Below are 17,562 nucleotides of genomic sequence, written 5' to 3' on the forward strand. Positions count from 1 at the left end.
GTGTAAGGGGGGGGGCATAATTAACCTGTACAAATATATAAATGGGCCATACAAAAAATATGGTGACAAACAGTTTTGTGTAAAATGCCTTCAAAAGACAAGGGGGCACTGCCTCTGACTGGAGAAGAAAAAATTCAGTCTCCAGAAGAGTCAAAGCTTCTTTACTGTAAGAACTGTTAATCTGTGGAATAGACTTCTGGTTACAGCAGGAACAGTGGACAGTTTTAAAAGGGGTTTAGATGAATTATTAAAAGTAAATGACATTAATGCTTATGAATATGTGTAGAAATCTGAGTCTCAATTGATTCATGTCCCCACCTATCCCTTGGTTTAACTTGATGGACTTATTAATACATATTATCTAAGTAAACCTATTTAACAATGTTCAAATCTTGGTATCAAGTTACACTATCGGGATAACACGTTAACCCACTGATCTGGTGCTTGCTACATCTGTATATGCTAGGAAAAAAGAATGCAAAACATGCAATGTCATGCTTTTCCAACCTGCAGAGGCGAGGAAAAAATGTATATACACAGTATATTGAACAAACTTTTAAGTGAATCTCACATGACTCAGAGGACATGTCTATAACCGTTCACTTTCTTATTCCCAAAGGAACTAGTTAGGGTGCTCTAAAATTACTATCTAGTAATGCAAAGAATTTCTGAGTGATCAGAGAGGTTGTTTTAATGGCCATTAAAAAATCATGAGCTTCTATTTTTATCATTACTGATGTTATATTACCAGGATGTTCAAGAAATATGTGATCTGTACATGTCCAACTGTTGATATCCCATTTCAGCCACAACAACCTTGTCCATGCACTCCATGTCCATGTCCCTATTCAAGTTAATAGCATAATAATAATCTTTATTTATATAGCACCAACATATTCTGCAGCGCTTTACAAATACTAACAAAATCTAACTAATTAACATTTCAAATAAGAGGAGTGAGGGCACCTACTACCATGTGGAAGTAGGGGTGATGCAAAAGGTAATAGTGCTTGTTTTGTACAGTGGTCCAGACATCTTAAATAAATATGCAAGAACATATAAAACTGCATGAGCCGGTCACTAGAAAGTATATATAGTACTTTTGAGTGTATGGGGTGTGGTTGATACTGTTATATGAGGGGATCAGGAGCTTAGGAATAATGTTGAAGGGGACAGAGAGGAGTTTGATTAGGGATAGTGATAGGCAATCCTAAAATATGTGTTTTTAGGGAACTCCTAAAACTGAGGTTGTTGGCAGTCAACCTAATTGGGGTAGCACATTCCAGAAAATGTTGCAGCTTGACATAGGCGACTTGCAGCCGTGCAAAGGCTGATTGCACCATAAACCATAGAAGTTTCTAAGATTAGGATCTTCAAATTTCTATCAATGAGTATATTAAAGGTTAATTGTAATCTTTCATATGTTCATTGTTACATTAAACTATTCCTTTCTTCCAGTTTATTCACTTTGCAATTAGAATCTTCTGTAATGCAGCAGAAATAATTGGGTAAGCATCAGAAATAAGATAGAATGACTATTAATTAGTAACAATTAACTACTATCATCCACAAAAGTGCTAATCAGACTTTCTAAGGATTTCCCTCTTGTATATCATCTCACAGTTGGAATGGTAAGATTCTTGTTTTAATTTTACATAAATTAATTAGAAAAACAAAAATTTAATTAGCACAAGTAGGGAACAAAAGATTTAAAAATATAATCAGGTTTCTTCTTTTCCATTTTTTAGTGATGAGCTGCAGAAAAGTGAAGAGTGCTAACACAGTACTTGGGCACTTCGCCACAAGAAACCATTTTCTCTTCCTTTCACATTCATTTTTCGCTGTGTTATCAAAGTCCTTACTTTTGTAAACACTTTCAATTTAATGCTCAGCACTTATCATCATCTACTAGGGTTGGGGGAATATTAAAGCGACTGCTGAAGAAAATCTCTGACAAATTCTACAATGTTCTAACAAATCTTATATTGTTTTTCCTAATCTTTAATACATTACATAAAGTAAATATCTATAAATTGTGCAGATTAAAATGCAGAAAAACCAATGTAAAAAAGTGGCCATTCTGCAAAAATAAGCTAGTTTTTGATGGATAGTTCATTTTTATAATGACAAATAGGGAGTAACACACAAAGACACTGCTGTGATACCCAACTCCAGCAGAGGGTACCAGATCCTTGGCCAAGATGGCCAGTGAAGGAGATCTAGCTGGAACAGAAAGTGGAAGGGTATTCTTCTCCAGGGTGTGTACATGTGTTCAGAGACCAGGTGTATAGCTCAGTCTGAGGCAAAGTCGAGGTGCCAGAGTAGCCAGAGTGGAGAACTGGTGCTATGAGAGAAGTTACAGCCTTTTGGTCTTGATGCAGAGTATCAGCAGCAGAGTGTCAGGACCAGTCAGAGACGGGATCAGCTGGCAGAAAGCATAACTCGAAGGATCCCAAGACTATACAAGTAACAGAGATACTGGAGAAGACAGGTAAGTTGCATTCGGGGATAGAAATCCCCCAAAAAGGCACCTGGCATATGCAAAAAGTAAGGGCAATCACAGCCCAGTTTAAGTCTGTTTGTTACCCATCCACATGTACTTTATAAGGGCAGAAATAGTCCATTTTCTTGTATAATAGACTTTAAATTAAAATACTATTTTTTGTTTTGTATGAGAGGTCTGGGCAGTGTAGCTAGAATATGGACCCTAATGTGCGGATACTCAGAATTGGGCCGTAGAAATAATTAGGGGTGTACATAAATAGGAATTTTGCATAATAATATCATAATAAAGACTTTTGTCTTTAGCTGGGGACGTGTTTCATAATATCCCAATGCTGCCTTAGACCTTTCAATTCTACTCCATTTCCCAACTTAAGTATATTAAGGGTATATATATATATATATATATATATATATATATATAAAAATATATATATATATATATATATATATATATAGTACAGACCAAAAGTTTGGACACACCTTCTCATTCAAAGAGTTTTCTTTATTTTCATGACTATGAAGGAATCAAAACTATGAATTAACACATGTGGAATTATATACATAACAAACAAGTGTGAAACAACTGAAAATATGTCATATTCTAAGTTCTTCAAAGTAGCCACCTTTTGCTTTGATTACTGCTTTGCACACTCTTGGCATTCTCTTGATGAGCTTCAAGAGGTAGTCCCTGAATTGGTCTTCCAACAGTCTTGAAGGAGTTCCCAGAGATGCTTAGCACTTGTTGGCCCTTTTGCCTTCACTCTGTGGTCCAGCTCACCCCAAACCATCTCGATTGGGTTCAGGTCCGGTGACTGTGGAGGCCAGTTAATCTGGCGCAGCACCCCATCACTCTCCTTCATGGTCAAATAGCCCTTACTTTCAAAGTTTTCCCAATTTTTCAACTGACTGACTGACCTTCATTTCTTAAATTAATGATGGCCACTCGTTTTTATTTACTTAGCTTCTTTTTTCTTGCCATAATACAAATTCTAACAGTCTATTCAGTAGGACTATCAGCTGTGTATCCACCTGACTTCTCCTCAACGCCACTGATGGTCCCAACCCCATTTATAAGGCAAGAAATCCCACTTATTAAACCTGTGAAGTGAAAACCATTTCAGGGGACTACCTCTTGAAGCTCATCAAGAGAATGCCAAGAGCGTGCAAAGCAGTAATCAAAGCAAAAGGTGGCTACTTTGAAGAACCTAGAATATGACATATTTTCAGTTGTTTCACACTTGTTTGTTATGTATATAATTCCACATGTGTTAATTCATAGTTTTGATGCCTTACATAGAAACATAGAATGTGTCGGCAGATAAGAACCATTTGGCCCATCTAGTCTGCCCAATATATCTGAATCCTATTAATAGTCCCTGGCCCTATCTTATATGAAGGATAGCCTTATGCCTATCCCATGCATGCTTAAACTCCTTCACTGTATTTGCAGCTACCACTTCTGCAGGAAGGCTATTCCATGCATCCACTACTCTCTCAGTAAAGTAATACTTCCTTATATTACTTTTAAACCTATGCCCCTCTCATTTAAAACTGTGTCCTTTTGTGGTAGTTTTTCTTCTTTTAAATATGCTCTCCTCCTTTACCGAGTTGATTCCCTTTATGTATTTAAAAGTTTCTATCATATCCCCTCTGTCTCTTCTTTCTTCCAAGCTATACATATTAAGGTCCTTTAACCTTTCCTGGTAAGTTTTATCCTGCAATCCATGTACTAGTTTAGTAGCTCTTCTCTGAACTCTCTCTATAGTATCTATATCCTTCTGGAGATATGGCTACCAGTACTGCGCACAATACTCCAAGTGAGGTCTCACCAGTGTTCTGTACAGCTGCATAAGCACTTCACTCTTTCTACTGCTTATACCTCTCCCTATACATACAAGCATTCTGCTGGCATTTCGTGCTGCTCTATTACATTGTCTTCCCACCTTTAAGTCTTCTGAAATAATTACTCCTAAATCCCTTTCCTCAGATACTGAGGTCAGGACTGTGTCAAATATTCTATATTCTGCCCTTGGGTTTTTACGCCCCAGGTGCATTATCTTGCACTTATCCACATTAAATTTCAGTTGCCAGAGTTCTGACCATTCTTCTAGTTTTCCTAAATCCTTTTCCATTTGGCGTTTCCCTCCAAGAACATCAACCCTGTTACATATCTTTGTGTCATCAGCAAAAAGACAAACCTTACCATCGAGGCCTTTTGCAATATCACTTATGAAGTTATTAAACAAAATTGGTCCCAGTACAGATCCCTGTGGAACCCCACTGGTAACATGACCTTGTTTTGAATGTTCTCCATTGACGACAACCCTCTGTTGTCTGTCACTCAGCCACTGCCTAATCCACTCAACAATATGGGAGTCCATGCTCAATGACTGCAGTTTATTGATAAGTCTTCTATGTGGGACAGTGTCAAAAGCCTTACTAAAATCTAGATATGCGATGTCTACTGCACCTCCACCGTCTATTATTTTAGTCACCCAGTCAAAAAAAATCTATAAGATTTCAGCCTTCAGTGTGAATCTACAATTTTCATAGTCATAAAAATAAAGAAAACTCTTTGAATGAGAAGGTGTGTCCAAACTTTTGGTCTGTACTGTATATATTTAGTTACTAGGTCCACACTTACCACATAAATCCTAGAAAATCCCTTTAACCATTTGCTATGCAGTGGAGAAACTCATACAGTTGCAAGAAAAAAAGTATGTGAACCTTTTGGAATGATATGGATTTCTGCACAAATTGGTCCTAAAATGTGATCTGATCTTCATCTAAGTCACAACAATAGACAATCACAGTCTGCTTAAACTAATAACACACAAAGAATTAAATGTTACCATGTTTTTATTGAACACACCATGCAAACAATCACAGTGCAGGTGGAAAAAGTATGTGAACCCCTAGACTAATGACATATCCAAAAGCTAATTGGAGTAAGGTGTCAGCGAACTGGAGTACAATCAATGAGATGAGATTGGAGGTGTTGGTTACAGCTGCCCTGCCCTATAAAAAACACACACCAGTTCAGGGTTTGCTTTTCACAAGAAGCATTGCCTGATGTGAATGATGCCTCACACAAAAGAGCTCTCAGAAGACCTACGATTAAGAATTGTTGACTTGCATAAAGCTGGAAAGGGTTATAAAAGTATCTCCAAAAGCCTTGAGGTTCATCAGTCCATGGTAAGATAATTTTGTCTATAAATGGAGAAAGTTCAGCACTGCTGCTACTCTCCCTAGGAGTGGCCGTCCTGTAAAGATGACTGCAAGAGCACAGCGCAGACTGTTTAATGAGGTGAAGAAGAATCCTAGAGTGTCAGCTAAAGACTTACAAAAGTTTCTGGTATATGCTAACATCCCTGTTAGCGAATCTACGATACGTAAAACACTAAACAAGAATGGATTTCATGGGAGAATACCACAGAGGAAGCCCCTGCTGTCCAAAAAAACCATTGCTGCATGTTTACAGTTTGCACAAGAGCACCTGGATGTTCCATAGCAGTAATGGCAAAATATTCTGTGGGCAGATGAAACCAAAGTTGAGTTGTTTGGAAGAAACACACAACACTATGTGTGGAGAAAAAGTGGCACAGCACACCAACATCAAAACCTTATCCCAACTGTGAAGTATGGTGGTGGGGGCATCATGGTTTGGGGCTGCTTCGCTGCATCAGGGCCTGGACGGATTGCTATCATCAAAGGAAAAATGATTTCCCAAGTTTATCAAGACATTTTGCAGGAGAACTTAAGGCCATCTGTCTACCAGCTGAAGCTCAACAGAAGATGGGTGTTGCAACAAGGCAACGACCCAAAGCATAGAAGTAAATAAACAGCAGAATGGCTAAAACAGAAGAAAATACGCCTTCTGGAGTGGTCCAGTTGGAGTCCTGACCTCAACCCGATTGAGATGCTGTGGCATGACCTCAAGAAAGCGATTCACACCAGACATCACAAGAGTATTGCCGAACTGAAACAGTTCTGTAAAGAGGAATGGTCAGGAATTACTCCTGAACATTGTGCACTTCTCATCTGCAACTACAGGAAATGTTTGGTTGAAGTTATTGCTGCCAAAGGAGGTTCAACCAGTTATTAAATCCAAGGGTTCACATACTTTTTCCACCTGCACTGTGAATGTTTACATGGTGTGTTAAAAAAAAAAAGGTAACATTTAATTTGTGGGGGGGTTATTAGTTTAAGCAGACTGTGATTGTCTATTGTTGTGACTTAGATGAAGATCAGATCACATTTTATGACCAATTTGTGCAGAAATCCATATAATTCCAAAGGGTTCACATACTTTTTCTTGCAACTGTATATATTTGCTCCTAAAAATGAACTTCCACCTTTCTACCTAGAATTTCACAGTTAGTATTTTGTATTATAATGGTAAAATGTTTTTGTTACAAAAATAATTATTTGATTATGACTAGCATTGAGCAAAGCAATGCATTTGAAGTGGAATTTGATACGAAGTTTAGGAAAACTTTAAATCACAATTAATCCACATTTTATCAAGTTTTGTGGTAACGAATCAGTATAAAACTAAGTGTAAAGGAGAGAAGCTCGGAATGCAAGACACTCATAATGCTGTGCAGCCAGCCAATCCGCAGGTAGCCATCCGCTGTGATGTCACAGCCCTATAAAATCCTCATTCCGTGTGGTTTCTGAAATTGTCCTGTGAGTTAAGATGTGGCAAGCTCTTATGCACTAGGGACAGTGTTGCTAAACATGATTAATAGAAGATTATTGGAGAGGGAGAGTGCAGGGAGACTTATTCTGTGTCAGTTTTACTTATTTATTCCTAAATTTACTTATTCCTACATCAGACATAAGATATGTAATTCAATACTAATAAGATAGAAGCCTTTATTATTCCTGTGCCAGTTTACTAACCAATACCATCCAGTCTGCACCCCTTAGAGGGGCCAGGTCTTAATTATGACCATCATCATCTTTTGCTGGCTTTACTTTTTACAAATCATCTTTCAAAGTCTCCATGTCCTATAAAAATCCACAAAATTCAGAGAGTGGTGGAGCTGGATGTTCCTGAGACATATTCTCATTGAAATTGATGATGTGGAAAAGGAGGAAAAGCATATGGAAGAAGGAGGGTAGGGCAGGAGACCACTGGGGATGGAGAAATGGGTATAGCTCCTGATTAAAGGTGCCGTGTGGCCATTAGCAATGAAGACTGACTATATATTGCAGTATTCATTATTAAATGAAAGGCAGCTAGGGGCTAATTGGCCGTGCAGTTCTTCACTGCAGCTTGACCTTACTCCTTCCGCAGCAAGGCCACTCTGTGGGGCCATACCCTAAGGCATTAATTCATAATGAGAGAAAATTTCTTTTTGAACTTAGGCAAAGCTGTCGAATCGACTTTTTCAAAATTTTGCCCCATGGTAAGTAGATAATCCACACGCTGACATTGAGTCCTCAGGTGAATACAGTATTCATGTAAGACTACGGTCACATAAGCTCTGCTGTGGTAAATGGTAGTCTGTTTTGGAACAGACTACCAGAATTATCGTATTTGGCATAGTCGGTTAACACTGGGCACACGGGATCCCCATTGACTACAATAGGTTCTATTGAGAATTTGGCACCTCTCCAACGTAATGCTGGCTTGTGCCTCCAGATCCCGTCAGATCCCATTATAGTTAAAGGGGATCCGGCAGGGCCCAGCATTATTGGCTATGCTGGATATGGTAACTGTGGTAGTCTATTCCTCTGTCGGAACTTTCTACCGGTTTACCTTAGCACAGATGTGAACCAAGCCTAAGGCCACTTTCAAATGTATTTTGGTTAGAATTTTACATCAGCATTTGTAATCCAAAGCCAGGACTGAGTCCACAAAAAGAAAAAGAAAAAGCACAAATAATTATATTATAGTTTTCTCAGTAGGTTCCACTTCTGCTTTTGGTTTATAAATACTATGAAAAAATACAGACCAAATCATGACTATGTAAGAGTACCTTTAGGACATATTAGCTAATAATCAGAATTTTATCTATAGTTCTGGTATTTCCTATCATAAAGTGGTTCAAAAATTATTTTTACCTTTTAAGAAACCAGTTATTTGGTAGGTAGGCTTCAAAATATTAAGCTGCTCTGACCTATTTTGATCTTACAACTAAAATTTTTGTTTTTGTATTTCACATGAAAAGGAACTGTATGCTCAGGTCTTTGTAAGAATCAATGTAAGACACTCTTGGGGACTGAAACTTTTAAGGAAGATTGTATACAGCCATGTTGTTGTTATTCATTCATCTAGTGCTCTCTGTTCCCCTTGGTTCAGGGTGGGTAGAACATCCCTGCAGTTCAATGATGGTATGTGTGGGAAGTTTACAATTGAAATTCAGATTCCACTTTGCCACCTCCCTAGTGATGTTCAGAACATTCAGTCAGTTTAATTACTATTCCTATACAGAACTTTCTTCGTGCAGCCATTTCACACAGCTTTAAGCTGCTTCTTCAATCTTCACATCAAAATACAAGAAAAAAATAGGATTAGGCACATAGCAAAGAAATTGTGAGAAGAATAGAAGGAAAATTGAAGTGAGCTAGCAGATCGAGTGGCTGTATTTGTGAATAACTTACACATGTCCTTTCAAGAATTCAATTAGTTTAACTTCCACAGTTGTACTTATAGAGAAAAAAGGGAAATCTGGCATTGGGAAGGTCCAATGACTGCCCCGTGTGCCTGATATACGGCCCCAGGGGAAAGCAAATTCTCATGGCACAGTAGCCTTCACCAGAATTATGATCAGGCATGAGTGCTCCAGTACACTGAGTGTTCTGCCCAACCAGAAAGAACAGAAAAGTTCTACTGTATTTACCTCTGTGTGGTATCTTTCCCATCTTCAAACGCTGAGTGTATGCTTTGTATGGGCTTCTTTTATATGCTGTACTGTGCAAAGGTTTAAGTCAGGTGTGGGAAAATGCTGCAAAGTAATAATGCTTTCAAAAATAAAAGTGTTAATAGGTTTTTAACAACAAAATACAAAGTGAATGAAAAACAAATCTAAATCAAATCTATATTTTGTGTGACCACCCTTTGCCTTCAAAACAGCATCAGTTCTTCCATGTACACTTGCATGGATGTAGGCTGGATGATGGATAAGTAGCTGCCTTTATTTCGTAGCATTGAGGACACCATTAATACTTAACACATGTGTGTGTGTTTAACCTTTGACCATGTTTAATGCGATGTGTGACGCTTTGATAGAATCAAGAAAATAATTAGAGGCCGCTGTTATGGATTGATAAGTGAAAGGGGGAAAGGAGGAGGGGGCAGCAGGGGCATAGGAGGGTTACAAAAGTCCTTTTTGCCTGGTCCAGAGTATGTAAACTGAATCTTCTTTTTGGGTTAAGGAAAACCTAGCTAATTCTCTGATGGATTTCATTTATATTTCAGATCTGAGACCAGGGAGTCCTGCTGCTTGTGCCCATTGTAATTATATGCCAGAGGAATATCTGTTTAAGGCCTCTTGCACACGGCCATATGGCTTTTTCAATATTTTGCGGCCCGCAAAAAAAGGATCCGTAAAAAATACGGATGACGTCCGTGTGCATTCCGTTTTTTGCGGAACGGAACAGCTGGCCCCATATAGAACAGTACTATCCTTGTCTGTTATGCGGACAATAATAGGACATGTTCTATCTTTGAAATGAAAAACAGAAATACGGAAATGGAAGGCATACGGAGTACCTTTTTTTTTTTTTGCGGATCTATTGAGATGAATGGTTCTGTATACGGGCCGTATATGGAATGCAAAAAAAAAATGGAACGGAAACGGAAAAAAAATGTTTGTGTGCAAGAGGCCTCAGGATAAATGCACACAGGATAGAAATGTTATGTTTTTAAAAAGGCAGGCGAGTGATTAAAATTTAGCAAAATCCTGTTCACATACAATGGAAATTTTCGACAGAAATTGACCTGTAGTTCAGAGGTTTAGATCAATGGCATGCTGTTTTAATACTTGTTGGGGATTTTTTTTATTGATTTCAATAGGGAATTCAAAATCTGCAATAAAATCCTTAAACAATAGAATATTGTTGATTTTGCTATGGATCAACCAAAGATTCACCACAAACTTGAGGAAAGAAGATAAAGTGGGTACATGATCAAAACCTTTAATTATGTTAAAGGCATAAATAAGGTTCAGGAGGGAAGAGTTTTTAATAAAAAGAAAATCAACATAACAACAAGGGGGCACAATCTAAAATTAGTTGGGGGAAAGATCAGAACCAATGTCAGAAAATACTTGTACACCAAAAGAGTAGTTGAGACTTGGAACAACCTAACAGCAGATGTGTCTTCACTAAGATAAGTAATAATATAATGGCCGACTAGATTGACCTTATGGTCTTTTTTCTGCCGTCAAGCTTCCCTGTTTCTATGTTAAACTTCGCAACTGTGAGTTTCAAAAACAGATTTTTTTCCTAATTTTTGCATAATACACCAGAAAATTCACAACGCAAATCTTAACCAAATCAGCACCATAATTCACATAATTTGGTGATTTGCCTTGTAGATTTTCCTGCAGACTGTTGTACAGTATATAAACTACTCGCTCTACTCTGTCAGATCATCGTACAAAATAGCTCAGCACTGTCACCTCACTGTTCCTGTAATGCCCATATAGTGTTAATATATTAGTAGGATGCTCCTCTGCCACTCTATACAAACTGGAGAAGTGAAATACCAGCATATTCTTTATATTATATATCAAAGGATGATTTTTTTTCATGCACAGAATTTTATCAGGTCCAGATAAGTTAATCACATTGTGTCAGAATGTTTCGGGCAATCTCTGACCTTCTTCAGTATATGAGTCTCAGTGAAGGAGCATTCAAGTCTGCAAATCTGGAACATAATGTTTTTTGTTTTTTTTAAGGAAACAGTGCAGTCAGAAGTTAGCTATATGCCACCAGGAAAATCTAAATCACACCACTAGTGTGTAACAAACACAACAGAGGGTGTATCAGCTCACCATCTTATTGCTCCTCTGTGCCTGGATCCTGAGTGAAGCAAGTCCAACTTGATATTGAAAATCACTTGAGAATCATACATTTTTGTCTTTGCAGCATACAAAAAAAACACACTAGGGTGTTGTTTGTACTATTTTTCTTCACCATTTTCTTTATAGGAGATAAAAATAAACAAACCCTTCTCAAACATTTGGCAATAAAAAAAAAACACCACTTGAAAGGCTTGAAAAGGCATGGCATTTATGGTGTTTTTACAAGCCAAAAATAAAAATAGCACAAAAATGTGAGGGAGCCTGTGATCGGGAAATTATGAGCACAAAATGCCATAATTATTTCATATCATAACTGAATTTTTATTTATATTTCTGTAGCAAAAAATAATAATATTAATAATTACTACCATCCTCTACATCCTCATCGTCATCATCATTCTTATCGTCAATGTAATTGTTGCATCATATCTGCAATTCATTTTAATTATTTTTAGTTATTTTGCAACTTTTGCCCTTAAGTAGCTCAAGCACCATTTTTTAAACAGATGCTAAATTGTTCTGTTTATTTCATATATTCTCTTTCTACTATCTTTTAAAAAAAAAGTGAATAAAGGTTTATATGTGGAGTGTTTTCTTTTATATATTCTGTAGGAATATGTTTCAAAAGTGCAATTACAGTTGCAAGAAAAAGTATGTGAACCCTTTGTAATGATATGGATTTCTGCACAAATTGGTCCTAAAATGTGATCTGATCTTCATCTAAGTCACAACAATAGACAATCACAGTCTGCTTAAACTAATAACACACAAATAATTAAATGCTACCATGTTTTTATTGCACACACCATGTAAACATTCACAGTGCAGGTGGAAAAAGTATGTGAACGCTTGGATTTAATAACTGGTTGAACCTCCTTTGGCAGCAATAACTTCAACTAAACGTTTCCTGTAGTTGCAGATCAGACGTGCACAACGCTCAGAAGTAATTCTTGACCATTCCTCTTTACAGAACTGTTTCAGTTCAGTGATATTCTTGGGATATCTGGTGTGAATCGCTTTCTTGAGGCCATGCCACAGCATCTCAATCGGGTTGAGGTCAGGACTCTGACTGGGCCACTCCAGAAGGCGTATTTTCTTCTGTTTAAACCATTCTGTTGTTTATTTACTTCTATGCTTTGGGTCGTTGTCCTGTTGCAACACCCATCTTCTGTTGAGCTTCAACTGGTGGACAGATGGCCTTAAGTTCTCCTGCAAAATGTCTTGATAAGCTTGGGAATTCATTTTTCCTTCGATGATAGCAATCCGTCCAGGCCCTGACGCAGCAAAGCAGCCCCAAACCATGATGCCCCCACCACCATACTTCACAGTTAGGATGAGGTTTTGATGTTGGTGTGCTGTACCTCTTTTTCTCCACACATAGTGTTGTGTGTTTCTTCCAAACAACTCAACTTTGGTTTCATCTGTCCACAGAATATTTTGCTATTACTGCTATGGAACATCCAGGTGCTCTTGTGCAAACTGTAAACATGCAGCAATGTTTTTTTTGGACATCAGTGGCTTCCTCTGTGGTATCCTCCCATGAAATTCATTCTTGTTTAGTGTTTTACATATCGTAGATTCGCTAACGGGGATATTAGCGTATGCCAGAGACTTTTGTAAGTCTTTAGCTGACACTCTGGGATTCTTCTTCACCTCATTGAGCAGTCTGCGCTGTGCTCTTGCAGTCATCTTTACAGGACGGCCACTCCTAGGGAGAGTAGCAGCAGTGCTGAACTTTCTCCATTTATAAACAATTTGTCTTACCTTGGACTGATGAACAGCAAGGCTTTTGGAGATACTTTTATAACCCTTTCCAGCTTTATGCACGTCAACAATTCTTAATCATAGGTCTTCTGAGAGCTCTTTTGTGCGAGGCATCATTCACATCAGGCAATGCTTCTTGTGAAAAGCAAACCCAGAACTGGTGTGTGTTTTTTATAGGGCAGGGCAGCTGTAACCAACACCTCCAATCTCATCTCATTGATAGGACTCCAGTTGGCTGACACCTCAATCCAATTAGCTCTTGGAGATGTCATTAGTCTAGGGGTTCACATACTTTTTCCACCTGAACTGTGAATGTTTACATGGTGTGTTCAATAAAAACATGGTAACATTTAATTCTTTGTGTGTTATTAGTTTAAGCAGACTGTGATTGTCTATTGTTGTGACTTAGATGAAGATAAGATCACATTTTATGACTAATTTGTGCAGAAATCCATATCATTCCAAAGGGTTCACATACTTTTTCTTGCAACTGTATATTATATGAGCTGCTCTAGCACATATGTCATGTGGATACTTTTATTTTTGCTTGCTTTTTTTGCATTTTTGCAATCATTGCCCTACTGTCTGTCTCTTATTTCTTAACACTAAACAAAACTACAAAAGTGTTATAAAAATGATGGCCCTTTCTTATTTTGGCAAACTGCTTAATGTGCACTACAGTTGAAAATCTGATTTACTTTTTCCTGTCCCTTTTATTCCTACTGGACAAAATACTATTTATTACATAATATTTATTTGCTTATTTTTCCTTAAATTACCTTCCTATTTTTGTTTTTCCTTCCTTTATTTTGCCTTTGTTTTTCTTTTTTTTTTTAGGTTTCAGAGAATATATGTTGAACACAATAAGCCTTCCCGGACACCCCAAACCTCTTAACCAAGGCATTTATGTTCACGACGTCGGTGTTTATTTCAGCAAAGGACGCCACGTCTTTTAAGCCTCTAAAGTTCCTTGTTTATATTGTCAAGTTTAGTCTGCTCTCTCAAAATATGAAGGGAGGCACAGAACTTTTGGATCATGGTTTCACAAGACTGCACTAGTCCTCTGTTGTAAACTTTTAATATGACAGAAACGTATTTCTGTCAAAAGATAATTGTTGCTTTAACTACAGTAGCTACTGCTTTCAAAATTATCCAGACATGCCACAGCAACAGCAGCAGGAGCAGCAACTTATAATAAAACAAAGGAGACAGACTCGAAAGGAGCCATCTTTATAATAAACACTAGTTGTATTTGTTTAAAAAAAAAAATCTTTAGTCGTGTTTTTCCTGTTTGGAATCTGTGTTTGAGTTTTCTGTGATCCTGTGACTTCACATCACCTTATTAATGATGTCATCACCCTTTGAAATGGCAACCTAAAGATATTTCATAAAGCAGGGTCTTGTATGTCACGGAAGTCTCTAAATAAGGAAGACTGGTAAGAAAAGGGAATCATAGGTTTCTGTGACTGTACAAATCACACAATGAGAAGTTAAATATTACTTTTTTAACAGGAGAAATTGTAATTATTTTTCAATGAAATGTTTTGCAAATCTTTTGTGCGTCAGAATTTTTATTATTTGTATTATTTTCTTTTTTTAGGGGTAAGATGTGGTGGGGGGGTGGAGGCCAACATGTGAGGTAAAATTATACAGTCACAAAAAGCAATATTTGCTTTGTTTAAATTGGTCTTTTTTAAAGGAAAATATACATGGGATTTTACTTTGCTATATTCATCCTGTATAAATGGGAATAACTGGTAAATTAGAAAACGTGGTACATGGAGAAAGGGCCCATTTATAAAATGATGAGAGGTATGATATAAAAAAAGTTCCTTACAAGACTAAGCAAACATATGTCTGTAATTTGGTTTCCATTAATTACTTCTTCGTCAGCCGCCCATGGTGGAGCAGGGTGAACATAGCACAGTTATCATGTATATCTACACAAAATAAACCTTTATCAAGATCATCTTAAAGCATCATGCACACAACTCTGCCATGTATCATATGGTGGCACATGGAATCCATGTGGTTCTATACTTTGGAGCCACAGACATCCCATTTGCCACTGTATGGTGCCTCCATATGGCACCTTATTATGGAGATACAGTACCTCTATATGACACCATATTATAGAGGTACCTCCATATGGCACCATATTATGAGGTGGTCTCCCATAGAGGCAATGCTTCTATAGGAGAATATTCCTAACAATAAGACATCCAATAAAACATGCCATTGTCTAGATATAAAACAACAAACATATGTAGATATCGTATGGGTCCAACTTGAGTCATAATATGGTTGTGTGCATGAGGCCTTACGCTATCATGTCAACTAGGGGACCTAAACAGCAAACTAATGCTGCATGCCTCATTTGTTCTGTCATGCACTTTGTCTACATACATTGTTTCTGCTTCATTGATCAGTATTTGGAATCTACAATCCCTGTAACAATATGAAAAGCTTTGCAGATATTATTTGTGTCAACATATCCATAGATTTTAAATTGCATAAGTTGCCATGAAATGTCTGCCAAACTGCGTCTTTCTTGTGTCATAGTGAGTTGGAATATATATAGTATTATTCAGGATCAGACTTACGGCCCACTAAGTCCATCAACCTGAAATTACCCATATACGATAAGAGTAAGAGTGCAAAAATCCCAGCCTGCGTTCCCTTGAACCATTGTGCCTGAAACTGTGTCTGTTTGTATGTACACTTAGAAATATTACTACACATCAGACAGAAGCTATGTTTTGTATGATAATATAACCCAAATATAATTATTCCAGATAATATGAAATATTGGATAGTAGAGAAATATTTTGTTCATATTACACTTAAAATTTCTGCTTAAAATCTGCGGATATTTATAAAAAAAATCAAGTTATTCTGTTTAAAATATCAAATTGTGCCAATTTTCACTTTGTTATATTTTATAGGACAGTCATAATATTTAAGATAGATAGTGGTTAATTTATATCAAATCTAAGGCAGTTGTTATTGGGTTCCATAAAATGTTTGCTTTGTATAAGGGGGGAGGGTATTAATATAGTTAAAAAACATGGGGTGGGAGAGGAATTTTTCTTGATTACATATCCTATGAACCCATTTAAAAGCAGGGCCTGGAGTATACCTGTAATGTGCCCTCAATTTCCTTCTAAAACTTAGTGTAAGTGATTAAATATATGCATATTCCTCTCTTTGTTCACCTGTGAGTGAACAGTGGCTCATATTTACTTATGTAATTGCACCTAGAAGTTTGAAACCTATTTATGAAGCAAATTTGGCAAAAAGTATAATACACTCTTTTGCCCTTCATGGGGGTTTCACTTAGCAGAACAGGAGCTAAACTGTGCACCACATTTGCTCCAAAATGTTGCCAAAAATGTTGTCACAAACTAAACTAACAGGTGGTATAAGGTTAGACAAAAAGTGTTTAGTTACGCCACGGTTAAAAAATCGGTGTACATTTACACTGATAGACAGGATTAGTAAATCTAAACCAATGTGCTCCAAAATAGCTCTCCTGCTTTCTGTCTGTATATTGGGCATACTGATCTATATACAAAGCAAATAAAATTTTATGAGGGACCCAATGACATCATTGCTTTATTGGAGAACATATCAGTACAATAAAATAGCTTATATATTTGATATATTTGGCTATGGTCATTAACATAAAGATCTATCTTTGTCTATCTTTGGCTATATGTAGTCTGCAATTGTAAAATCTAGCATATTTGTAATGCATCTCCATGACACTTTTTGGTGTTTGCACTTTGTGTAGTGTTAAAGAATTAGTTTTCTGTTAGTTATGTGTAAAACTGTCAGCAAGCAGCCCTTACTTAGCAAAGTTATTAAACGTTTAAGGTATTTATGTCTTAGTAAACCTAGGGTGCTGGGTATTCACACATTATTAGAACATATAGCTATTGTAAGATCTGTCTGCAGAAGCTAGGCAGCTGTTTGATGTTTTCCAGCCATACATAGTTTTGGATTTCAAGGAATTTTATTTAAAATAAGTATGAGATTTCACAAGTCTGTCTAAAAAGGATTGATTCTAGGATCTACCATCAATATTTGATTAGTGGAGGGAGGGCTGAGATCAAGCAATGTGCCACCTATTGATGTCTGTAAAAATTTGGTTGGGGTTAGAGATGGGGGAATCGTTCAAAAATCAAATCAGGTCCAATTTCGCCAAATCGGTTGACCAATTCATTCTACTCAAATCGAAAGTGTCCTGAAAATT

General features: G+C 37.1%; 1 protein-coding gene across 4 annotated transcripts in view; it reads left to right on the forward strand.

Annotated features, from left to right (window-relative positions):
- NTRK3 (neurotrophic receptor tyrosine kinase 3) overlaps nt 1-17,562 on the forward strand; it is an 897,882-nt gene that overhangs the window by 625,657 nt on the left and 254,663 nt on the right. For 2 of the 4 annotated variants that reach the window (XM_040414180.1, XM_040414181.1), the window contains exon 14: nt 14,145-14,863. The exons of the other annotated variants lie outside the window; for them this stretch is intronic. In XM_040414180.1, the coding sequence (XP_040270114.1) occupies nt 14,145-14,263 (119 nt within the window). In that variant the 3' untranslated portion in view covers nt 14,264-14,863. Of the gene's footprint in view, nt 1-14,144; nt 14,864-17,562 lie in introns of those variants that run through there. 4 annotated transcript variants of the gene reach the window in all.

This window comes from Bufo bufo, chromosome 1 (genome assembly GCF_905171765.1).
Source record: "Bufo bufo chromosome 1, aBufBuf1.1, whole genome shotgun sequence".
NCBI lineage: Eukaryota > Metazoa > Chordata > Amphibia > Anura > Bufonidae > Bufo > Bufo bufo.